Source organism: Lepidochelys kempii, chromosome 11, assembly GCF_965140265.1.
Source record: "Lepidochelys kempii isolate rLepKem1 chromosome 11, rLepKem1.hap2, whole genome shotgun sequence".
Classification (NCBI taxonomy): Eukaryota; Metazoa; Chordata; order Testudines; family Cheloniidae; genus Lepidochelys; species Lepidochelys kempii.
The window spans coordinates 40,762,671-40,789,109 of NC_133266.1; the positions used below are offsets into that span (position 1 = coordinate 40,762,671).

Genomic DNA, 26,439 nt, shown 5'->3' on the forward strand with positions numbered 1-26,439 from the left:
CGTAACCAGCAGCCAGGCGATTTGCCTCAACCTCCCACCCCGCCATAAACGTCTCCCCCTTACTCTCACAGATATTGTGGAGTGCACAGAAAGCAGTAATAACAGTGGGAATATTGGTTTCGCTGAGGTCTAAGTGAGTCAGTAAACTGCGCCAGTGCGCCTTTAAACGTCCAAATGCACATTCTACCACTATTCTGCATTTGCTTAGCCTGTAGTTGAACAGCTCCTGACTACTGTCCAGGCTGCCTGTGTACGGCTTCATGAGCCATGGCATTAAGGGGTAGGCTGGGTCCCCAAGGATAACTATAGGCATTTCAACATCCCCAACAGTTATTTTCTGGTCTGGGAATAAAGTCCCTTCCTGCAGCTTTTGAAACAGACCAGAGTTCCTGAAGATGCCAGCGTCATGTACCTTTCCCAGCCATCCCACGTTTTTGTCGGTGAAACGTCCCTTTTGATCCACCAGAGTTTGCAGCACTATTGAAAAGTACCCCTTGTGGTTTATGTACTCACCGGCTTGGTGCTCCGGTGCCAAGATAGGGATATGGGTTTCCGTCTATGGCCCCACCACAGTTAGGGAATCCCATTGCAGCAAAGCCATCCACTATGACCTGCACATTTCCCAGGGTCACTACCCTTGACATCAGCAGATCTTTGATTGCATGAGCTACTTGCATCACAGCAGCCCCCACAGTAGATTTGCCCACTCCAAATTGATTCCCAACTGACCGGTAGCTGTCTGGTGTTGCAAACTTCCACAGGGCTATCACTACTCGCTTCTCAACTGTGAGGGCTGCTCTCATCTTGGTATTCATGCGCTTCAGGGCAGGGGAAAGCAAGTCACAAAGTTCCATCAAAGTGCCCTTACGCATGCGAAAGTTTCGCAGCCACTGGGAATCGTCCCAGACCTGCAACACTATGCGGTCCCACCAGTCTGTGCTTGTTTCCCGAGCCCAGAATCGGCGTTCCACAGCATGAACCTGCCCCATTAACACCATGATGCAAGCATTCGCAGGGCCCATGCTTTCAGAGAAATCTGTGTCCATGTCCTGATCACTCACGTGACAGCCCTGACGTCGCCTCCTCGCCCGGTATCGCTCTGCCAGGTTCTGGTGCTGCATATACTGCCGGATAATGCATGTGGTGTTTAATGTGCTCCTAATTGCCAAAGTGAGCTGAGTGGCCTCCATGCTTGCCTTGGTATGGCGTCCACACAGAAAAAAGGAGCGGAACGATTGTCTGCCGTTGCTCTGACAGAGGGAGGGGCGACTGACGACATGGCTTACAGGGAATTAAAATCAACAAAGGGGGTGGCTTTACATCAAGGAGTATTTCAGGCAGGACTTCACAGAGGGTTCCAATAAGAAATGGTGCACCTAAGTAATTGTTCTTATTGGAACAAGCAGGTTGGTCTGGCCTCTGATTGATACATGGCTAGATTTACCTCGCTGCACCTTCTCTGTGAGTGACTGCAGTGTGACCTAGAGGAATGAGTCCCCTAGACAGGGGAGGAGGCAAATGAGTACAAAACAAATCTGGTCTATTTCTTGTTTTGATCCACTCCATCTATCTTTTACATCTTTGGCTGGCAGCAGACGGTGCAGAAGGACTGCAAGCCATCCACATCTCATGGCTGCTCGGCAGAAGACGGTGCAGTAGGACTGCTAGCCATCCTCATCTCTTGCCTGCCTGGCAGAAGATGGTACAGTAGGACTGCTAGCAATCCGTATTGCCTGCCTGCTCACCATAAGATGGTTCAATAGGACTGACTGCAGGACTAAAGAGAATGACCTGGTCAAGTCACTCCAAATTTAGTCCCTGCGCCCATGTTTGCCCAGGCGCTCCTGGCCGACGTGGCCAGGAGAACCTCGGACATGACGATGACAGCTACCAGTCGTACTGTACCGTCTGCTGCCACAAGGCAATGGGTTGATGCTGCTGTGTAGCAATGCAGTACCACATCTGCCAGCACCCAGGAGACATACGGTGACAGTTACCTGAGCGGGCTCCATGCTTGCCGTGGTATGGTGTCTGCACAGGTAACTCAGGAAAAAAGGCGCAAAACGATCGTCTGCCCTTGCTTTCATGGAGGGAAGGAGGGAACGGGGGCCTGACGATATGTACCCAGAACCATCCGCGACAATGTTTTAGCCCCATCAGGCATTGGGATCTCAACCCAGAATTCCAATGGGCAGCGGAGACTGCGGGAACTGTGGGATAGCGACCCACAGTGCAACACTCTGGAAGTCTACTCTAGCCTCGGCACTGTGGAAGCACTCCGCCGAGTTAATGCACTTAATGCACTTAGAGCATTTTCTGTGGGGACACACACACTCGAATATATAAAACCGATGTCTAAAAAACCAACTTCTATAAATTCGACCTAATTTCGTAGTGTAGACATATCCTAAGGTGCCACTAGTACTCCTTTTCTTTTTGTGAATACAGACTAACACGGCTGCTACTCTGAACAGTGTATAGTAGTTAATTAATTTTTTTTTTTTGTAAGGCTGTCAATTCATTGTAGTTAATGCATGCGATTAATGCTAAACAAATTAGATTAAAAATAGCTGCGATTAACTGCAGTTTTAATTGAACTGTTAAACAATAATAGAATGCCAATTTAAATTTATTATAAATATTTTTGGATGTTTTTCTACATTTTCAAATATGTTTATATCAGTTACAACACAGAATACGAAGTGTACAGTGCTCATTTAATATTATTTTTATTACAAATATTTGCACTGAAAAAAGATGAAGAAATAGTATTTTTCCATTCACCTCATACAGGTCCACTCAGTCCTACTTCTTGTTCAGCCAATCACTAAAACAAACAAGTTAGTTTACTTTTATGTGAGATAATGCTGCCTGTGTCTTATTTATAATGTTGCCTGAAAGTGAGCACAGGGATCTAAATGGTAGTTTTGTAGAGGGTGTTGCAAGGTATTTACGTGCCAGATAAGCTAAACATGCATATCCCCTTTCATGCTTTGGCTTGTCGGTTCTAAAGTTTTATATTTTTTTTTAAGTGCAGTTATGTAAAAAAATAAAAATCTACCTTTGTAAGTTGCACTTTCATGATAATGTGATTGCACTACAGTACTTGTATAAGCAACTGAAAAAGACTTATTTTTTACAGCGCAAACATTTGTAATAAAAATTATAATATAAAGTGAGCACTGTACACTTGTATTCTGTGTTGTAACTTAAATCAATATATTAGAAAATGTAGAAAACATCTAAAATACGTATAATAAATTTAAATTGTTATTCTATTATAACAATTCTATTATTATTTATTATAGTGCAAATAAAACTGCGATTAATCACGACTGTTTTTTAATCTTGTGATTAACTGTGATTTTTAAAAATCATTTGACAGCCCTAATTAATTGTATCATAGCTGCATCCATGGCTCTAATCAGATCAAGGTTCCTTTGTGCCGGGGTCTGTTCATAAACACTTGACTCCATATATTTTAATACTTGATTACCTGCAAATGCTTTACGTGAATATTAATATGTTCACAGGAAAAAGGAGGAAAATTCTAAGTAAACAATAAATTTCACTAAAAGTTTATACCTCATTAGGAAAACTATCTTTCCTGCATAAATTCTCAGGAAAAAAAAAAATTCTGCAAGAACTCTGGAGTGGTGTAAATGATCTCATTTCACATTTGTTCCATAAAAATTAAGGAATTTAGTAAGATGATAATATATAAATATATGACACTACAATGTTTCTCATAGCAATAAAGTATTGTTTGGTAACGTGTGGAATATTTGTGTGCCTGGCTAGAAGCTTAGGAAGCAGTGCAAAAATATCTAAAAGTTACAGCAAACACTATGTAAGTTAATTATCTAAAAAATTACCTATGTGAATGGTATATACAAACCGTGGGCTCTACCACAGGAAAGGACTGTAAGTAAAGTAGTATTAGGAACAACAACACTGAGTAACTTGTCAATCTCAAAGGGCAAACTACCGAACAGACAGTTGAAGCATGCTGGCAAGACAGTGTAGGAAAGTTTGTACTACTGATGCCGTTGCTACGCCTGAGAATACAATACTTAAGTCTCCTAAGTGGTCACCTTTCACAAACATTAACCTCTCTTCAATTTAGAAAAAATGCTCTTAACCAGTAAATTGTAATTCTGTACATTAGTGAAATAAAATCCTAATACTAGAGTAGTTATATACATTATCAAAAGATTAAATACTACATTTACAGATTCTCACACAGGAGAATAATCAGAAATAGTTCTTACCATTCTTTCAGAGTTCTTACTTTCCAATACACCTCTATCCCCCCATAGCACGTGACCCGATAGAACACGAATTTGGATATAACGCGGTAAACCATGGCTCTAGGGGGCGGGGCTGCGCGCTCTGGTGGATCTGCGGGTCAGCATGTCTGGCTCCGACATGCTGCTCTGAGCGGTGTGTTAAGGGTGCCGGGCCAGGGCCAAGGGGTTGGATAAAGGGCAGACGTCTCGGGGGGGAGGTGAGGGGCACGGGGGAGTGGTCAGGGGACAGGGTTGGATGGTTCAGAGGTTCTGAGGGCGGGGCGGTCAGGGGTGTTGGATAAGGTGTGGGAGTCCCAGAGAGACTGTTGGGGGTGTGGATAGGGGTCAGAGCAGTCAGGGAGCAGGGGGGTCAGTTAGGGGTTGAGGTCCTGGGGGTGATTAGGGAAGGGGAAGGTGGATGGGTCGGGGATTCTGAGGGGTCAGTCAGGGGGCAGGAAGTGACTATTAATAATGGAAATGCTCGAGGCCAAAGCAAGTTTGATATAACGCGGTTTCACCTATAACACAGTAAGATTTTTTGGCTCCTGAGGACCGCATTATATCGGGGTAGAAGTGTATTTTAAACAATGTATTTTCATGATTTCTCCACAATGGCTGTAAAATTATTACCAACAAGTAATAAATATTACTCAACCAAACTCAACAATATTATTCCCCTGGAAAAGGTGTAATGGGAAATTTGTCCATTTATTGTGTTTCCTAAATGACAATGTGCATTACTGGGTACTCAACTCAGCTACATCTCTGTCTTAAACCTAATTTTAGAAGCAAATAAAATTATTTGTCCAAAACCTTACTATTTGTCATTCAGTTAATACAATTTGATTACTAACTGCCTGAGTCAGTAGTTGCTGTGTCTCCACTAAGCCAGAAAAGGAGACCACAAAGCTGATCTTGGTGGGACAGTTACAATATTTGGTATCCCACTGAGTGTGGATTTAAGGCCAGTCAGTACACAGGTAATGGTTAAAGAATGCGTGTCAACTTCCACCACTAGGGGTCTCTACAGAGTAGGTGGTGACTAGCTAAAGACTGCTGTGCCCTCCAGGCAGAAAAAACTGCCTCACAGGCCAAGAAAAAAGCCAAGAGCAACCATCAAGACTGAGATATGAGAGAAGGGAATGGGAGGTGGAACCAGTTGGCAGTGGGACACAATCTATTGGAAAGTTGGAAGTGATAATGAACAGGATGAAGAGTTATGGGGTGGAGGAGAATCAGCTGGGGGTCTGGAGGGGAAGAGATCCCCAGAGGCACAGAAAGTGAAGGCTGTCAATACAGGTGAGAACAGGCTCAGCATCTGCTACCCAAGTATGCTTTAAGTGGGGCATGTGCTGGCACATCACAGCACTGGGCCTTCTGCCACCCATCAATAAAACTATTACTCCAGGGGAAAGGGTTACATAGAGAGAACCGCACGGTTTATCATGCCTCAAATGGTTCATGAAATGCTGAACTGCTGTGCAGTACTGGTACCCAAACACTTTAGGCACATTTTATCATTTCTTGTTTAGAAAGCGTTTTGCAATATCTTAAATAGATATCAATTGTAAATCCCTTATAAGTTATACATTAAAAATAACCTAATATTCACTAGGATATGCAAACTCACTCTAACAGAGGGCCTGGTGACCCCAAAGCCCTGGCTTATTTGGAGAAGCATCCCTGGGGGTGGGGAGGAAGGGAGATGCTATGGTTCCCACTACATAGATATAATAGATGGTTGGAGAAGAACAAATAGATACACAAGTTCTGCAAACAAAACAAAACAAAAATACTGCACAAAATTCTTTAAACTAAAAGGCCAACATATTCCACTTTAGGGATTCTCAAACTTCTCATGGTAAGGACCAGATGTTTACTCGAGAGAGAGAGAAAGACACAGAGAGATATCTTACAATAAAACACTTTCAAACCTACTTACAAACTCACAGACCACTTCCCCTCCCACTTATAAGTATGCAGACCCCTTAACAGACTCTTGTGACAACTACTGCAATTCCTTACATGACAAACACGAGAACAGTTTTTAATGTATTTTAACTATATTTTCATGTAATTAGCAACTAGACAAGGAAAGCCAGCACTATGTTATCAGCAAACTCCACACATTTATCAGTGGTTTCCCTAAACTATAGTATAGAAAAACTCTGTTCTGTATGTTCCATATGGCCCTAGATTAAGTGGTAAAAAGGAGAATGTGAAAGCCCACTGCAGAGGACTGAAGACAAAAAAATTAATTGTAAGAATTAAAACTGAATTTTGTGGAAGTTTAATATGTTAGTAGTTTATAGTCTCAGACAAGAAAAAATCCAAAGGGAACACAGGAATAAAGATAACAGATAAACAGGTAAATTAAAAATGGCATTTAGTGATTAGTATTATTTGTGTATCTGTTTTAAAATGTGTTTAGACAACAACCAGTGTTTTATGGAAATTACATTCACTTTAGACTTTAAATATAGCTAAATAAAAATTACTTAATGGGACACCCATCAGAATTTCTAGTAAATTTCAGTTACCTCTTCCCAGCACCTCCGCTTCCCCTAAGCCTAACAGTACCCTTACCCAAATAGTTCAGACTGTCAAGATGGAAACTTGATAGTAGTAAATTGAATTATGTAGTGTCACTTTTTACAGGATGTACGAAAAGCTTCTTTTTAAAGTTACTAAATCATTAGTAGAATTACTCAGTAATAACTTTCAAAATAGCACTGTCAATGATGTAAGACAGCATTTCCCTTCTCCCCTCTCCAAGTTAGCAATGTGGGAAGGGCTGGGTGGTCACAATTCCCTACACCTGTTTGCGACCCCAAATTGAGAACCCCAGTTTAAGGTATTTAAAAAACATTGGGTGAATTTTTCAAAAGCACCTAAGTGACTTAGAATCTTAGCTCCCATTTTCAAAAGAAACACTTTTAAAAAGTTCACCCATTTTCAAGTTTTACTTTCTGTACTTGAAAGTTTAAGTAAAAATTATTTTATTTTTCCTTCTGGCATATATTGTTTCCTCAGCTCTGCTACCCCAGCCCTTTACAAATGCTGAAGTCAACAGGCACCATTTTATTTTCCTTCCTTTTCTTCTGCATAAAATTAGGTGGCCATCAAAAATATGCACAGTTTAAGGAACTGTTAACTTGTGCACAACCAGCTGAAGGAACACAAAACAAAATACATTGTTTCTGAGCAGGACCTATTTAATTCCTTGGCAAAATATAAAGTAAGCTGTTTAGAATTTGGAGGATAATTCTCACCACATTCTTATTTTATACAAACTCAAATGTTGGCTCTCAATTACTTACAGAATCTTGTAATCATTTTGCTTACTACCTGAAAACAATTAGTTTTCAAGATCCTAAATACTTAGAACTTGGACCCTGAACGAGTAAAACCATATCAAACCCAAATGTTCAAAATATAGCTTATTTGTGTACGTTTACCTTGGTTCTGTTTTTCTCTTGACCCTGTTCGAATAAAGTGGCCTGTCCACTCTGAGAAAAGGTTAGGCTGCTACCGGAAACCTGAGGCTCTTTGTGACTGTCCCCAAACCAAGAGAAAGGTATGCAAGTAGGAACAGGAGAGTCTGAATCTGATGCAGATTGATTGTTGCCAGAGTCTTCCAATAACTCTCGGGAGCCTCTGAAATAAATAAATGGAATTATAATGGTCTAGCAATAACCCGCTGTATGTCTTTAATAATTGTCTAAATGGCATATAGTAACCCCCCACTTAACCTCCTCTCGCTTAACGTTGTTTCGATCTTACATCCCTGCTCAACTACAGAACATGCTCCATTTTAAGTTGTGCAATGCTTTGCTATAATGTCGTTTGGCTGCCCGCTTTGTCCACAGGTGGCAGCCCCCATATCAGCTCCCCTACATCCCCCTATCTGACAGTGCCTCCCGCCAGCCGGCAGACCCTGCGGATCAGCGCCTTCCCCCTCCTCCCCACCGCCTCCTGCCCGTGGCAATCAGCTGGCTTGCGGCATTCAGGAGGGAGGAGAGAGGACTCAGTGCGCAGGCTCCCCTTCCCTCCCCTGCCTCTTGAACGCTGCAAACCAGCTGATTGTCGCGGGCAGGAGGCAGGGGAGGGAGCGGGGAGGCGCGCTGCATCCTCACTCCTCCCCCCTTCCCTCCTGCCCCCTGAACGTCACAAGCCAGCTGATTGCCGCAGGCAGGAGGGAGGAGCGAGGACATGGCACGCCTCCCCCCTGCCAGCGACAATCAGCTGGCTTGCGGTGTTCAGGAAGCAGAGGAAGGAGGGGGACTCTGCGCGCTGTGTCCTCGTACCTCTCCCTTCCCTCCCGAACGATGCAAGCCAGCTAATTGCTGCGGGCAGGAGGCAGGGGAGGAGCAAGTACGTGGCATGTGGATTAAAGGTGGGGGGAGAAGAAGAAGAGACTGGTTAAGGGGGGGGGGGGGGGTTTGGGGGAAAGGGTGGAGTGGGCGGGCCAAGTGTTGAGCCCCCCCCCACCCCTGGTGCTTGCAGAATAGGGGAATCTGCTGCTGCGCAATGTGCTTCTCCTAGCCTTCAGCACCTTCAGCCTCCTTGCCTGCCTCACTGTCTCCAGTGCCAGTGGGCTGTGTCTGTGTGGCGTGAGGCGGGGGCCCCTCCCAACTATAGTACTGTATTGTGTGGCAAAAAAAAATTTCCCTGGAACCTAACCCCCCCACCATTTACATTCATTCTTACAGGGAAACTGGATTCGCTTAGCACTGTTTCACGTAAAGTCGCATTTTTCTGGAACATAACTACAACGTTAAGTGAGGAGTTACTGTATTAATCAAAATGTATGTATCTTAGAATGTTAATATAAAAATAATTGCTGAGTTATTTAACAGCTTTAAAAACATTGAAGATGGCTTAACACTTTCAAACCTGTATCTTGGGACTACTGAGAATTACTCCTGAAGTGGCTTTTCTTGCTACACTATGATTTTTGCCTACAAGCAGAATAGAATTTATTTCATAATATGAATAACTAACATGTAACACTATTTTCCTTATTTCATAAGCATAGAAGCCCATCTTCCCATTAATGTACTGATTTATGCAATATTTAATTGCTCTTATACTGAATAAGAATACACAGTAACGGTAGTTAATTATTTTTAAGAATGCAATATATATTTATTAAAAATACCGGCTATCCAGAGAGCTCCTCGGATTTTCCTTCTCTTGTTTCTTTCCTTTACCACCAGATTTCCGTAAACCTCTGAAGTAAAAAAAAGAAAAAAGAAAAAAAAGCTGCTTTTTTTTTTTAATAAAAAGAAAAAGAGGACTTGTGGCACCTTAGAGACTAACAAATCTATTTGAGCATAAGCTTTCGTGAGCAACAGCTCACTTCATCGGATGCATTCAGTGGAAAATACAGTGGGGAGATTTATATACATAGAGAACATGAAACAATGGGTGTTACCGTACACACTAACACAGCTGCTACTCTGAAACCTTTTTTTTTTTAAATACAATTACTGCAATTTAATGCTATATATCAAAAGGAGTTAAATATTTGTTATTCATTAATACAAATTTAAGTCATAACACATTCATAAAAGTCATTTAAAATATTATATACAGTGGAGCCCAATTTTGCAGAATATCTTTCATGCGATTTAAGGTGCATTCCTACGTACAGGCGAAGACACGCAAGAACGAAGAAAAAGATTGAATGAATCACCTACAGGAATGTATATGCTAAAGAAAGAGATACAAGGTCCCATTTCCAAGCAGTACCGATATGTTTACCATTGGGGGAGAAAACCAGTTAGAGAGAAAACCAGTTAAAGGGGAAAAAATGTTGGACTCAGGGCCTGTGTACTCCATTTCACAATGGCACCAAATTCTATGTGAACAACCCCTCGTTCCACAGCAACATTTACTCTATTTCCATATATATAATGACCCAAACTTTAAAATGCCACTTGTTGTGAAATTTGTTGATTACTTTCAAGGATAGGAGGCGGGGGTGGGGGGAGGGGGTTGGTTTTTCTTTTGCTATGCTCTCCAGTCAGTCTGATTCCATCCTCAGACTTGGTTCCTGCTATGCTGGATAGGTGGCTTGGCTGCATTGCCCTCCAAAGTACCAGGAAAAAGGGGAAGCTTATAGCTGGCTTTGTCAGCTATTCTTCCCAGCTCCCCAAATCTCAGCTGCTGCACCATCCTCCCAGCAAGCCAACACCTTAATCTATACTTTTGATTCTCCCCCCACCCTCTCTTCCCAGCCTTAAACTGGACTGCAGATCTGACTCCCTGATACCCTACTGCCTGCTTCCATGGAACAGAGTAGTGAGCATGCATTTTAATCTAATTCCATCCATGTGAGGAAGGGAAGGGCAAAATAGGCATCTGCAAAACAGGTAGAGCCAAGCAGAGAAACAGAAAATATTGGGCTCCAGGCTCCAGCAAAAAGGTTACATTCTGAACGTGGTAAGATACAAAAATAAACAATTAAAGCACCCAAGCAAGCATAACTCTGCCCTGTAGTGTTGCCATGCAATAATCTTATGGTTAAGGCATTTTAGTGCTTAGTCTCATTTTAGATTAATTTTTTAAAAAACATTTGCTAACCTCACATCATGGGGGTAATAAAGTAAATGGAGGCAGTGGCCATATTTGCTAAGGGCAGTCTGTGGCTTCAGTTCCATTAATAATAATCATAATAAAATTAGACAGACAAGGTGAGTGAGGTAATATCTTTTAGAGGACCAACTTCTGTTGGTGAAAGAGACAAGCTTTCAAGCTCTTCTTCAGTTATACTGCTACAACACCACTGCGAACAATAAGATGGCTGCTGTTCTGAAAGAAGGCAATTCTTTGTGGAATTCACTGACAAACCACTCTCCAGCCTCTGCTTAAAGGAGAAACTTTAATTTACGAATATTAGTGGCAATAAGTAATCACTAATCCTAAAAAATATTTCAAACATTTGAAGAAGATGCATTATTCAGATATTAAGATCATTCAGCAGAAAAAGTATCCACATTAAGGCATTAATTTTCTTAACTGACATTTTAAAAAGTGAATTTAACTGAAGTTAATGGATTTACTGTAAATTCTCAGAAAAATTAATTCTTTACTCAGAGTAAATGCTGTAATTTTGGGGAGGGCATATTATATTATTTTTCTTACATAACAAAGAGGATAAGTCCCTGTTTTAAGTGCAAAACATATACTTGTGTGTGTATGTATTATGGAGGTGCAAGCTGCAGCTCCATAATACACAACACAATTATATTATAAGTACACTGTCCCACAAACTCTTTATATGTGTTTACACATTTTGTTTTGGTAATTCTACCATGCCAAGCATGAGAGTGAAAGTGGACAAAGACCAAGTGGGTATTAATAGTAGACTGCTAGATAAAGGAATTTAGGAATTTGGAGATGGGACCTTGGGGGCAAGGGGGGAATGGGAGAAGGTATCACAAATGCACAGGAAAAGTATGTTTCACAATATTTTCTATTTAGAATATGGTAACTTAGCATAAGTAACATTTAAAGCCACTTATTCCTCTACCAACTCATAAATCTCTTACCCAAAATCTGGAAATCTCCTTTTGGCCTTTCCTGATGACGTACCATCATTTGTTTCTGCTGTCTTGTCTTCATTTCTCTTGTCATCTATGTGAAAAAAGAAAAAATAAATATTCTGTAATGTAAGCTTTGAGCGTATTTGTTAAGATGCATGGCCTTCCCAACCACAACAAAAATTTAAAAAGAAACACAAAGCGTAAGTTCACAGTAATTAATTCACATCCACTGTACATCTACAGGAGTGAAAAACTAGTGTTAACTGCACGAAGGGGATAGATCTTTCAACTTCCCATTTTTAAAGAAATGCAATTTCATCTTATACTATAATTTTACTTGATGTAAAATCCTTAAATTCCTGCCAACTTGTTTAGATATAAGTATGTCTTAAAAAATTACATTTTGTAATGTATTCTATCAAAAAATTGTTAATGGAAGCTTAAGTTTTATACCCACAGAATCCAAAATTAAGATTGCCTCACCATTCCTTCAGTCTGTATTCCATTTTCTCAAGCTATATTCATCTGTATCCTTTCCTTAGATATTTTCAATCAGGTCTTTATGATTATCAAAACTACAGAAGTCTGTAAGCACCCAAATTGGTGGGTAAATATTAACCCTCTGGGTTAGCCATAAAGGAAAGAGATATTTACATCCTAATTTTACGGAATTAGCATACAGATATACCAACAAGAGATATTCCTTCTGTTTTCCTTTCATTCTGATTCTGCTATTCTGCCATTTGTCAGTAACATTGTTTTGGGTAAGTAGCATATTTTAGCTCCTCCAAATGATAAGCTCAGTCTTCTTAAATTTGTTTTGCTCAAGTCTTACTTTAAAGGGGGCACAAAGAGAAAATGACTTCTCCTCCTCCCAAAATATAAGCTTCCAATTCACATTATCTGTCACACGCCTAAGATAAATCACACACAAAAAATAAGCTGTACTAGGTATTAAAAGGAGCAAATAGTATAATAAAGCTGTTTGGAAAATATTTTAATTGAAAGTGGGCATGCTAGTGAAAGCATTAATATGATTCAATGTCACTGGTAAACTAATGGCAAGGAGATGGGTATTTTGTTGGGTGAACGTTGCCTGAATTTAAGGTACTATTGCTTTTGTATTAGGATAAAAAGTCATCAATTTAAAAAATTGATTTTTAAAAAATTAAATAAAGATTTACTTTCTAAAAATAAAAGTTTAAATTTGAAATTGATAATCTATTAAAATAATTTAAATTAAATACAAAAATAGTATTAAGTAGCACATATTTGCTGCCAAATGTTAATGAAAGTCAAACCACTAAACTGATAGAAGTCACTGGCTAAGTACCTGGAACCAGAGTTTGCTGAAGTGTTAAACCAGCTTTTGATAACAGTAGTCTCTTCTGCAGGAGCACAGAGTATTTTCTTCATGTCAGTTTACTCAACTAACTCAGTTCAATGACTAGTTCATTTAAAGTTAAGAAACCATTTGGGAGCTGACAAAGCAGGAAAGTTTGTTTTCCTCTTCCAATTGATGAATAAAAACTAGATGTACTAGTTCTAAAATCTTGAAGGACCCAGTGACCAGAAATAATCAGCTCAATTCACTAAGTACAGACAGAAAAGGAGTACTTGTGGCACCTCAGAGAAATTTATTTGAGCATAAGCTTTCCTAAGCTACAGCTCACTTCATCAGATGCATTCAGTGGAAAATACAAGTGGGGAGATTTATATACACACAATGGGTGTTACCATACACACTGTAAGGAGAGTGATCACCTAAGTGAGCTACTACCAGTAGGAGAGCGTGGGGGGAACCTTTTGTAGTGATAATCAAGGTGAGCCATTTCCAGCAGTTGACAAGAACATCTGAGGAACAGTAGGAGGTGTGGGGGGGAATAAACATGGGGAAATAGTTTTACTTTGTGTAATGACCCATCCACTCCCAGTCTCTATTCAAGCCTAAGTTAATTGTATCCAGTTTGCAAATTAATTCCAATTCAGCAGTCTCTCGTTGGAGTCTGTTTAAGTTTTATTGTTGAAGAATTGCAACTTTTAGGTCTGTCATTGAGTGACCAAAGAGATTGAAGTGTTCTCCAACTGATAGTAATTCCGGTGTTTGATCAATTTTTAAATGCAAAACATGTTTTGATAAACTTTTCTCTTTTGCTTCCCAGGACACTGAAAGTACTTTATTTAATAAAAAATGTTGTTCTTGTTCATTTTTAATTGAATCTGAATTTCCATCCAAGTAGAACATGACACAAATCACAAGTAAAAAAATTAATTTAGTAATTAAGAAATGCAGTCACCATTTTCTAGTATAAAATGTAATTTTATACTGAATATAAAATTTGAGTCTGAATAAATGTAAATTTAACTCTATAATTGCTTAAATAAATGCATCTATAGTGCATCCGCCTGCTTAGCAAAAAGAAGCACCAAATGTAGTATAAAGAATGTATTTAGTCCACTAAATCAACATTTTAATGGCTACCATCCAATGAGACTCATGTGAAAATAGGAAAATAGCTAAAAAGTATAAATTCAAAACATGATTAAAATAAATTATTTAAATTGAGGTTTCCTGATTGCTGATTTAAATCATGATTAAAATCAGTTACTTAAATTGCTTTGATATAAAACAGAGTGGACTGATTTACAGTTTGTAAGGAAATTCACTTAATCATAAGCATTTGTTTGTTTTTAAATGGAGGAAATATTTAGGTTTAATTTGTATTTGTAAAGGTTGAATAAGGATAACCCTCTAAGTCAGAGCCTGAAAAGTTGTTTTGCCATGGATTTAACTAACTAGTACATTGGAACTGCCACACTAAAACAAATCAGTGGTCCATGCAGTCCAGTACCCTGCCTGTGACAGTAGCTAGTACCAGATGCTACAGGAGAAGGTGCAGACAACTACAACCATGATATAACCAGCTCATATGGGAAGCTGCGTCATAAAATCAGTTGTTGGCTTATGCCTTGAACTATGAGAGTTTACACTCCCTCTAAAAAAAGTTTAAAGTCTATCTAATGAAACTGTGAATATTCCCATTTCCCGAATAAGCATTTGATTTTATATTTTTAATCCCCTAAACTCCTCCCCTCAGTGACATCTTATAGCAATAAGTTCCACAGGTTCATTATGCATTGTAAAAAAGGTATTTTCTTTTATCAATCTCAAATTTTCTGCCTTTCAATTTCATTGACTGGCCCTTTGTTCTTGTGCCATGTAATAGGTGCATAGGAGTGCTCCATTTATTTTCCCTATACTATTAATGGTTTTGCAAAGTTCGATCTCGTTCTCTCTTATTTTGGTCTTCTCTAAAATAAAGAGCAGCAGTGTCTCCTCATATGGAAGTTTTTTCAAGCCTGTAATAATTTGTCACCTTTCTCTGAGCCCCTTTTATTTCTGCAATATCTTTTCTGATATGGAATGAGCAGAACTGAACACAGTATTCCAGTGAGACTTCACAATTGACTTATAATGGCATTTAATATTTTCAGTATAAGTCTACTAAATTCTTCAAGTACCCTAAAATTTTGTTAGCTTTTTCGATCACTGTGCAATGGAGTAGAGATTTTCATTGGGCTGGATGTGCACAATGACACACAAGTATTTCTCCTGAGTGGTTACAGTTAAATTTAGAACCCACTGAGGTGTATGAATAGTTGTAATTATTCTTTTCAATGTTTATTACCTTACATTTGTCAATAGTGAATTTTATTTACCACCATGCTCTCCATTCAGATAGCACTGTCAGTCCTCTCAAATTACTCACTCAGTCTTCCTCTCGTCTTGACTAACCAAAGTAACTATCACCTGCAAAATTTGCTTCCTCACTGTTCACATGCTTTTCCAAATTTTGCACAGGATCACTAAAAATAAATAAAAGAAAAAGAAAAAAAAGAAAAAGCAATGGCAATCCTAGTAGCTCCTCATGGACCAAGATCACCAGGTTTATTGGATCTTGGTACTGCTAGATGAGGCCTTTTCTATATCCAATAGATAACTCCAGTTCAGAAGCTCTAAATCAAATGTCTTGGAAGCAGACAGAAGAATCTCAGAGATGGTTTGCCTCCCCTCTTAGATGTGCTGGGATGCCACTGAGTCAGCCTATTCTGCCAACCAGGGTCCCCATTACCTGGTCTTGCTGGGCTAGGCTCACAAGCCTCTTCCCACCAAGCACACAGGCAGGGCCACGCCCAGCTGCACAGAGACAGAGATCCGCTCTGGAAAGTTTCAGCCTTATGGGCTTGCCCCAACACTCTGGTTCCCACTCCCTTTAAAGGGGTACAAAACCAAGGGTTTTATGAAATTAGCCCCCTCAATGTGGAGGAAGATATACATAACTTCTTGCCCCCGCAGTTAGAAATTACATAAACTGGATTATATTATAAACAAGAAATAAGTTTATTAACTACAAAAGGTGAATTTTAAGTGGTAAAAGGGGTAACAAACAGAACAAAGCAGATTACTGAGCAAATAAACCAAAGTATGCAAGCTAAGCTCAATATACTTAAACAGGTTACAAAATGTTATCCCAAATGTTATTTTAGGCAGGTTGCAAAGTTTCTGTGGTTCAGAGTTCCAGCTATATTTCTTTTCAGACTGGACCCATCTCAGTCTGGACTCCCCCCCATCTTCCCTTCAGGTGGCTTTAGCAGTCTTTCTTTGTGGTCAGACAGGTCATGGAGAAGAGGAATCCCGTTTGCCTTCCTCCCCATCCTTAAATAGGATTTGCATAAGGCAGGAATCCTTTGTTTCCCAAACTTCACCCCCTTCCCTTCCAGTGGAAAATTACAAGAAGCCCCAGGTAATGTTTAGTATCAGGTGACAAGATCACCTGACCTAGTAGTATCAGTTATGTCCCTGGACACCGCCCAGGAGGGAGAGAGATTAGTATCTTCATGGTTTTGTTGTTCCTTCCTGATGGCTCATCAAATTTGATGGCCTGTCGTCTGGTGGGTGTCTTCCCAACACACACCCAGTTGTAATTGTTACATAATCCATATCTCTAACCTTAGATACAAAACTGATACATGCATACAAATTAGATAATCACAATCACACACCTTAGAATACTCAAGGAGCTGACTGAGGAGATATCTGAGCCATTAGCAATTATCTTTGAAAAGTCATGGAAGACGGGAGACATTCCAGAAGAATGGAAAAGGGCAAATACAGTGCCCATCTATAAAAATGGTAATAAGGACAACTTGGGGAATTACAGACCAGTCAGTTTAACTTCTGTACCCGGAAAGATAATGGAGCAAATAATTAAGCAATAAATCTGCAAACACCCAGAAGATAATTAGGTGACAAATAACAGTCAGCATGGATTTGTCAAGAACAAATCCTGTCAAACCAACCTGATAGCTTTCTTTGACAGGGTAACAAGCCTTGTGGATGGGGGGAAAGCAGTAGATGTGGTATATTTTGACTTAGTAAGGCTTTTGATATGGTCTCGGATGACCTCATAAACAAATTAGGAAAATACAACCTAGATGGAGGTGGGTGCATAACTGGTTGAAAAATTGTTCCCAGGGAATTGTCATCAGTGGTTCACAGTCATGCTGGAAGGACATAACAAGTGGGGTCCCCCAGGGATCAGTTCTGGGTCCGGTTCTGTTCAATATCTTCATTAATGATTTAGGTAATGACAGAGAGCACACTTATAAAACTTGCGGACAATATCAAGCTGGGAGGGGTTGCAAGTGCTTTGCAGGATAGGATTAAAATTCAAAATGATCTCAACAAACTGGAGAAATGGCCTGAAGTAAATAGGATGAAATTCAATAAGGACAAATGTAAAGTACTCCACTTAGGAAGGAACAATCAGTTGCACACATATAAAATGGGAAATGACTGTCTAGGAAGGTGTACTGCAGAAAGAGATCTGGGCGGTCATAGTGGATCACAAGTTAAATATGAGTCAACAGTGTAACGTTGATTCAAAAAAAGCAAACATCATTCTGGGATGTATTAGCAGGAGTATTGTAAGCAAGACGTGAGAAGTAATTCTTTTGCTCTACTCCGCGCTGATTAGGCCTCAACTTAAGTATTATGTCCAGTTCTGGGCGCCACATTGCAGGAAAGATGTGGACAAACTGGAGAAAGTCCAGAGAAGAGCAACAAAAATGATTAAAGGTCTAGAAAACATGACCAAAACAAACCCAGTTTTTTCAGTCTGGAGAAGAGAAGACAGAGGGTACATAACAGTTTTCAAGTACATAAAAGGTTGTTACAGGAGGAGGGAGAAAAATTGTTCTTCTTACCCTCTGAGGATAGGACAAGAAGCAATGGGCTTAAATTGAAGCAAGGTCGGCGTTGGTTGGACATTAAGAAAAACTTCCTGTCAGAGTGGTTAAGCTCTGGAATAAATTGCCTAGGGAGATGGTGGAATCTCCATCATTGGGGACTTCTAAAAGCAGGTTGGACAAATACCTGTCGGGGATGGCCTAGATAATACTTAGTCCTGCCTTGAGTGCAGGGGACTGGAGTAGATGAGCTCTCAAGATCCCTTCCAGTTCTATGATTCTAGGACTCGGTAAATCATAACCTTTCCAGTGATATCTTACAAGACCCATTGAACACAAAAGTACATCTCAGTTATATCATATTCATATCATAAGCATATTTTCATAAAGAATATGGAGTGCATCACATGGTTAATTATCCAAATTGATAGTCCTGGAGGAAAGGGGGGGAGGGGAAGTCCAATATGCAAGGAACTGAACCAGAATTCCATTTTTTAAGCTGGAACAAAGACAGAAGTATGGATTCCAAGAAGCTGAAAATTCCAGCAACTTTACAAAAAGAAAAGGAGTACTTGTGGCACCTTAGAGACTAACAAATTTATTTGAACATAAGCTTTCCATGAGCTACAGCTCACTTCATCAGATGCATCCGATGAAGTGAGCTGTAGCTCATGAAAGCTTATGCTCAAATAAATTTGTTAGTCTCTAAGGTGCCACAAGTACTCCTTTTCTTTTTGTGGATACAGACTGAAACGAGCAATTTTACAGTTTCTTCAAGATGTTCTATACACAGTCCCGATGCACAACTCAGTAGGGTCCAGCTTTTCACCCCAGGAAGTGTTTTCAACTCAGACTACCACTTTTCTTTGGTTTACCATCCCTCATGTTATCAAATTTAAGAGCAGTTCAATTGATTAAACCTCTGCATCAACCCAACTTTTCCACTTGAGATCTCCCAATAGTATTGTAAACCCTTATATTTACTTCTTTTCAACCTTCTAAATTTATTGGATCCATTTATTTTAACAAAATGCATTTCTTTTTGGCCACTACATCCACTAGGTGGGGGTCTGAAACCACCGCATTCTCCATGGAAGAACTGTACCATATTTTCATGAGGCAAAGTAGCTCTTAGAACACTTTCTGGCTAAACTTCAAAATGAACACTCCACTCTGTATTTCCCAAGACACTGTACTGCTTTCATTTTGTTCTAATACAGTCCAACAGAAAAAAAGCATGGTACAAGCTGGATGAAACTCTCTCTCGAAGCAATGAATATAAGAAACTAGGTCCCTATTCATTTAATTCTACTCAAAGCATGAAGGAAAGCAGTCATTAAAAATTCCTGTAAGCAAGGGGATATACTATATTGCTGAAACATATGTTTACCCCATTTCCTGAGAGGATCAGGGCCCGCAACACAAGGTTAATGAAAACCTCTTGCAAAAAAGTATTGGCTTCAGTGGATATGATATAGTAAGCAACAACCTGATTTTCAAATCACATTCACTAGATGTTACAAAATGGATCTTCAAGCATCGACAGGAGGGCGTTCCAGTCAACAGTCTCTAAGCAGATATTCCAAAGGATTCAATCAGGACTATCTGTCCTTACCTCTTCCCCCATTTATTCTCCACTGCTCACTACTTGTCTATCAGGGAGGAATAGTAGAAAAATTATCAAGAATGGAAAAATTACTTATCTGCTGATTTCCTTTATTCTAGGAATCTTTCCAACAATTTGGCCCACTCAGTAGAAAGCAAAATACATGTTTCAGAGTAGCAGCCATGTTAGTCTGTATCCGCAAAAAGAAAAGGAGTACTTGTGGCACCTTAAAGACTAACAAATCTATTTTAGCATAAGCTTTTGTGAGCTACAGCTCACTTCATCGGATGTGTTTCTCATTAAAATATTAAGCTTTTATGGCAGTGCGTAAAATGACTTCTTTTTTAATAAATGTGTTCAAATAGAGTTTTTATTAAGTAATGTTTTTATGATTTGCAATAGCTTCTGAAAGGCAGGCAGAACCAATATCACCCTGAAAATGTTACAGCCACACTAGGCCTGTATATAGTGGAAGGTACAATACGGTAAATTGAGGATTAGTGGAGAGATTGCTAATTTCCTTTCTTTTAGCAGATGAGTAATTTTTTTTCATTCTTGGCACATTTACCATGCACTTATCCACCTTGAATTTCATCTGCTTCCATGTTACACAGCTGCCTAACGTTTTTTAGACCTTAAATTACCATGAGTAATTTAGAAAATGTTACTGGCAAATTTTTGCCACTTCATTGTTCATCCTCTTCCAGATAATATATTAAATACCTCCTGAAGTGCACCATACTAGGAATCTAATTCCATGTTGAACATTGTATATTTATTCCTATCTCTTATTTTCTATCCTTTCCCTTCAACAATTTCCAGTCAATGACAGAACTTTACTTCTCATCTCATGACTTAGTTTCCTTATAGCACTTTAAACCAGGTTATTTTGCAACAAAAAGTTTAAACACAGACATTTATTTCTCCAAGAGAATTTTATAAAGAAAGGTAACGTTTTCCAAAATGTGAAAGAGCAGTGCAATTGTTTAAAAAATAAACACACCAACTGATATAAAATGTATGGATGGGATAGGAGGAGATAGAAAGGATTGTTCCTCCACCATTAAATATAATTGGTAGGCATTAAATTCCATTAGATAGTTAGAATCCAGCCCACTGAAGTACCATTTAATGTCATTTTGTCCAGAGAATCAACTTGCGGTATTAGTAATCTATCATCTTTGATGTATGGCATTAAACTCTACAACTCCACCAGTTTTAAGACTAGCACTTGAAACATTTCCTCAGGTCACCAAGTGAAATTTCTGTACTCTGTGACAATACCTACTATGGTTCAGTGCAGAAGAAAACAAAATCATTTGCACATTATGTATACGTGATGACAATTCTTGTACAGTCAAGTGTACAGACCACTTCAGTGCTAGCACTCCAGAGATATGCTGAATCAGTAGATTACAAAAGAGCTGCTGTTGGCTGAGGATATAAACATGATTATTTTGCAATAAAGAGTGCAAACGTTATCTGCCTTAACACAGCTTGTTAACTGGTAAAGGAAATACTTGCCTTACAAAATATTTAATCTGGTTCCTTTTTCAATTACTCTATGAGAAAAAGACCATATACTTCTCTTGAATTACGACAATTAGTGAGCAGCATAATTATAATCTGTTCAGCCTTCTCCCATTCTTTGCATCCTAAAATATGAAAGCCCTAATACAGTAACTCACCAAAGTGTTCACAACCTGCTATTTTGCTTGAACATTCAGATCACCTTTGGAAAAGGTCAGGCCATTGCTGAAACTCTGCAGGAGTTAATTGACATTAGCTAAACGAATAAGTCTAAGGTCATGGCTCAAGGAAATGATGAGCTAAACTTGTAGTACGTGTACAGATAAGATTTTCTAAAATATATACTCTAATTCAAACAGGAATTATTTCAGAGAACTTCTGTGGCCTGTACTATACAGGAGGTCACATTAGATTATCACAGGAGTCCTTTCTGGCCTTGGAATCTATGAATCTATTAAGAATAAATAATATGCTTGAAATGTATTCCTACATTACCCACAGATTAGCTATTTTGCATACCCGGACAACTGACATGGCTCTTTTATTACTTATGTGGATAAGCAATGTCTTAGACTCCCTGGAATTATACATTTGAATCTTGGCAAAATTGATTTAGACTCTTTCCCTTTGGAAATAGATAAATTGAGGTGTTTAATTTAAGCTTTTGTCTCCTCTCTGTATCGATGTTAAAGAACATATGACACTTAATATAAGAATAAAGGGTTTTTTTCCCCAGTAGAATTAGTCAAAACTTCCCCCTTCCCTACTTCACTAGTATACAGCATGCTGTCTGACTGCAACTGCCCACCCTAGCAGGGAGCTTGCTATTTTTCAGCAGTGCTGTATGTATATGATTTCTAAAGTGCTTTTGGATCTTTTAGCATGGGAAGCCTATCAAAAGTACTTTGGCTAGGCTATTCTGTTATTTTAAAACTTGAAATACTGTGATAAACTTAAGGCAATCCAATGTTTGGATATATACTTGAAAATGTTTAAGAGGGAGAGATGTGGTCTAAATAGACTGAACACAGAACTTTGTGCCACAAACCCAGGACTTTGATGCAGACTCTCAGGCCTTGGCAAGACAAATTCTGCCTCTGTTTCTCCTTCTGAAAAAAATGGAGCTATATCAACCTAATAATGCTGTGAGGGTTCAATATATGTAGAGCACTATTTTTTATAGTTTTAAGTCTTAAACAAAATCTTCATTTTCCATTTTAGATGCAGATTACACAGTAATTAGCATGATACATATGGTACATATGACGAATAAGAAAGTCCAGTCTCCATAAAAAAGGCACGAAAATTCTATTTACCCATTAATCTAGATTAGGAAGATTTCACTGACAAAAACAGGGGGGACTGCGTCTAAGCCAAAGATCCCCAGCATGCATGTGTTTGGGGGCCCATCCACCCCAAATTTGTGAGGCCTTTGCCTGACTCCCTTCACACCACTCTCTGATATGTCTAATACCAATAACCTTACTTACTGCCTTAACATAGGGATCAGGAATCCATGTTACTTCCACAAGTGTCTCTTTGGTATCCACAGATATTAATTCAAGGAATAAGCAATGACATTTTAGACAGCTGGAATGAACAAAGCTGTATCAAGCAAACAGTAAACAGAGCCGTACCCTAGGTGTCTATAGCTGAGATGTTGTCATCTAACTTCATGCTCATGATGTGAGCCCAAAGCCTGACATGATCTGAAGTCAGAGTACCATTTTAATTTATTTTCTGAAATTTTCAACAGCTTATATTTAGCAATTTCAGAGGAATCTAGTCTGTGTCTTTTGTTACCAAGCATCAGGTTCTGAATGCTAGAGGCTGCAGTATTACTTTTGTAATTACTGTTATCAGCATTTTCTTTTCTGTACTGTTTTTAAGCTCTGTATTCTATTATATTAAATTTGACAAATTTTTCTTTCTACCAAGAGTCTTGTTTGTTACAAAATACTGTGCCAGCTATTTTTCTATAAGAACAAGGGAAGAGTTATTTATCAAAACATCAAATGACATGTTTAATATTTAACCCCTAGATGCTGGGATGATAGTTTGTTTCACTGAGCTGTGTGCGCCTGTGCAAACTAATCATCTTGGATTTACTGCAAAATTAGCTGAAAATGACTTTTGAATGGTTTATTTCAAATGGACATTGAATAAGACCCTTTTAGCCACTTGGTTGCTGCCAGATGTATCAAGGTAGGGAAACTCACTTCCAGCATTGCTCCAGGTATGAAATACTGGAATGCTGGCACTTCAACAGCAATGTAACATATATGGACTTTAAGAAGTACTGTCCCGCTCTGCACAGAGGCTGCCACTATTCAATCATCTGTATCTAAACCCTGTTCCAAAAGAATATAACCCATATCTCCATTTTGTAAAACGTTCCTAACCTTGCGACAGTATGGACTATCACAGTAATACTACATTGCTAACATTTTTAACTAGTCTCATAGCATACAATTAATTTTACATTAAGAATATATTTAACATTAGAATAAGTAGCTTCTCATTTTCTAGGCAGAGAATGCAATAGCTACAGTTCAACATTAATTTAAAAAATAGAGCATTTTGACCCAAAGGCCCTCAAAAAGCCTTTATGACTTACCTTTGGCCTCTCTTCCTTTCCCTTTTGATTCTCTGTGCCTGACATTCTTGGAATATGATTGAGGCGAACTTGGAGTTATATCATCACTAGGAGGAGAGTGAGTAGTATTCGTGCTGTTTTCATTGTTTGGTTTGTGTACTGGAGAAGAGTGAGTGGAAACAGAAGGACTTGACTCTAACAAACTCTCTGTGCTTTCCACTGGTTCAGGCTTTTCAATCCTTTGATCTGCATCATTCAACTGGGATAAAGTTGGCTTTTCAGTTATTTCTAAAGACTTGACTTGACGTGCTGTACCTATTTCTCTACTGTGGATAGCATCCTCTGTATCCTCATCCTGTAAATATATTTAAAATAAAAGAGGTTATGGGTAAATATATGCAATTGTGCAGTCATAACATTTATGGTAAAAGCCTTAAAAAAAATAAAGCATTACAAAAATCAACCTTAAGACTTCATATGCCAAAGAAATTATGTCAACTGTTTTCTGTTAAAAACATAAGTTTATTTTTCCTCAGTGCCCATGGAGATTGACTTTATAGGCTACCTTTATTGTAATACAACATTTTAATTTGAATGAAAACAGACTGATCACATTCCTCAAGCTTTTATGATCCGAGCACATAGATTATACTGGGATAAGGGGCCTGCATACAGACAGATAATTATACTATCACAGTACACAGGGAGCAGTAATCAGTAAGTAAATTCTGATTTTACCAATCACTTGCAGTTATCATCTGGAGCAAATTTTCAAGTCTCTCCTCTTTCTACATCTTCAAAAGCCAAAATTTCCTCTTCATCTGAACCAGTGAAACCCTCAGACATGCGTTTGTCATCTTTTGAAAATGGGGATTTCATTAATTGTGTCATCTTCCTAGGCTCCTCTCAGGTCAAAATTAAATAATTCTACTAAAATCATTCAACTCCTGCCATGTCACACACTCCTGAAATTGTTTAACTGGCTTCCCCTCATCATCTGCATCAAGATCATGTTTTTTGACCTGACCTTCAAGGCTTAGCCAGAATGTTCTACTCACAGCTCCAGTCTCTTTGCTTTCTATTTCCCCGCTCAGTTTTCCCAGCGAAGAAATCCCCTTTCTGAAATCTGGTCTTTTTGACATCCACAGTGTGGAGAAGGGCTTCACCAGAATATACATGCCAGGCATGCAAAGAATGTTGACAGGACATTAAGGTGGAAAGCCTACATTCTCTTAAGAAAAAAAAAAATTGGAAGGGTCTCTAACACCACTTTCTCTTTGCACAACTTGCTATCAGGCAAAGCAGTAACTATGGCCTAAAGCTCACCTTTTGCAAGCTTAAGTCACTGACACTAGGATAATGACCTTCCACATAAGAAATGTAAGGTCATAGAAAAGGAGTTGTCATCAGCTACCAGGACTACATGAATACGTCACAATACAGAGTTGTATCCTTGACTGGCCAGTTTGTCCAGGTTGGTGAATACAAGCACTCCCTGCCTGTGCAGGAATACTACTGCCAAGCATTTCATGAAAACATGGCACCAATGCCCAAAATCATATTGTTTAGCAAAAAATAAAACAAAAATAAAAAAAAAAAACCCCACACAATTTAAACAGGAACGGACAAAGAAAGGCAAATAATTTTAGAAAAAGGATATACTATGAGCCAGAATGGAGGTAAACAATGAGCCACAAAGAACTCCTTCTCCAGAAAGGGAAAGCAAAACTGGCTTGAAACATGGACAACAAAATATATTGCCGGCTATGTTCCCTCTAAGCTGTGCAGCTGCCCAAGAGTCAACCAAGTGCCGCGCACTTGACTAGCAGAAACAGGCACATCCGGCAATGTGTGTTCAGGTGCCCCTCCTCCTGCTGCTCTGCAGCTGCGTTGCTCCTGCCCTCTGCCTTGGAGCTCCTGACCAGCTGCTCCCAGGACCCTCTGGCTCACTGTGCAGAGCAGGGGGAAGAAGGAGGTGCTGATATCAGTGTGTCCCTCTCCTCTCCACCCATGTATCCCATCTATGCAGAGAAGGAAAGAGGAGACAGGGCTCAGGAGCAGGACAGAGCTGCTGTGATCTAAACGAGCCTTCTGATGAGTGCCTCTCTGCTTAAAAGAGAGAGTGCAAGATCTCTCACTTCCTCAACAGCCAACACACCCACACTCTCTATCTCTCTCTCACATACCCGCAGTCTCTCTCTGTATCTCTCTCTCTCTCAATCATATACACACACACACACAGTCTACTTCACATTCACCTCCCAACACATACTTGTGTTATTGTTACTTCTTGGTACTTCCTGCAATACACATATATTCGCTCTAAGTTTATTCTTTCAAAGTGCTGTTATTTTAGTTTTTTGAATGGTCTATGCATTTAATACTTTTATTTCTCTCTTATTCTTAAATTTAATTCTTTGAGTAGTGAGTTCTAAAATGCCTAACCTGTCCTGGCTGAAGTAATTATATATTTTTTAAAAAGTTACCATAGGGATATTATATTTAGGTTTTTTGTTTCTACTGGTGGCGCACATCACCTCAATATTGGTGCACATAAAATTCATTCCACACATGCATAGAGAAAAAAATAGAGGGAACATTGATAGCCGGGGGGAAATA

General features: G+C 39.2%; 1 protein-coding gene across 6 annotated transcripts in view; it reads right to left on the reverse strand.

Moving 5' to 3' along the window:
* Positions 1 to 26,439, reverse strand: part of LOC140895642 (neurabin-1-like) — a 90,186-nt gene that overhangs the window by 29,165 nt on the left and 34,582 nt on the right. For 4 of the 6 annotated variants that reach the window (XM_073305845.1, XM_073305843.1, XM_073305844.1 and 1 more), the window contains exons 13-16: positions 23,842 to 24,175; positions 11,846 to 11,930; positions 9,451 to 9,522; positions 7,748 to 7,946 (exon numbers count right to left, since the gene is read on the reverse strand). In XM_073305845.1, coding sequence (XP_073161946.1) covers positions 7,748 to 7,946; positions 9,451 to 9,522; positions 11,846 to 11,930; positions 23,842 to 24,175 — 690 coding nt within the window. Of the gene's footprint in view, positions 1 to 7,747; positions 7,947 to 9,450; positions 9,523 to 11,845; positions 11,931 to 12,322; positions 12,462 to 23,841; positions 24,176 to 26,439 lie in introns of those variants that run through there. The other 2 variants (XR_012154292.1, XM_073305847.1) reach the window with 2 other exon arrangements.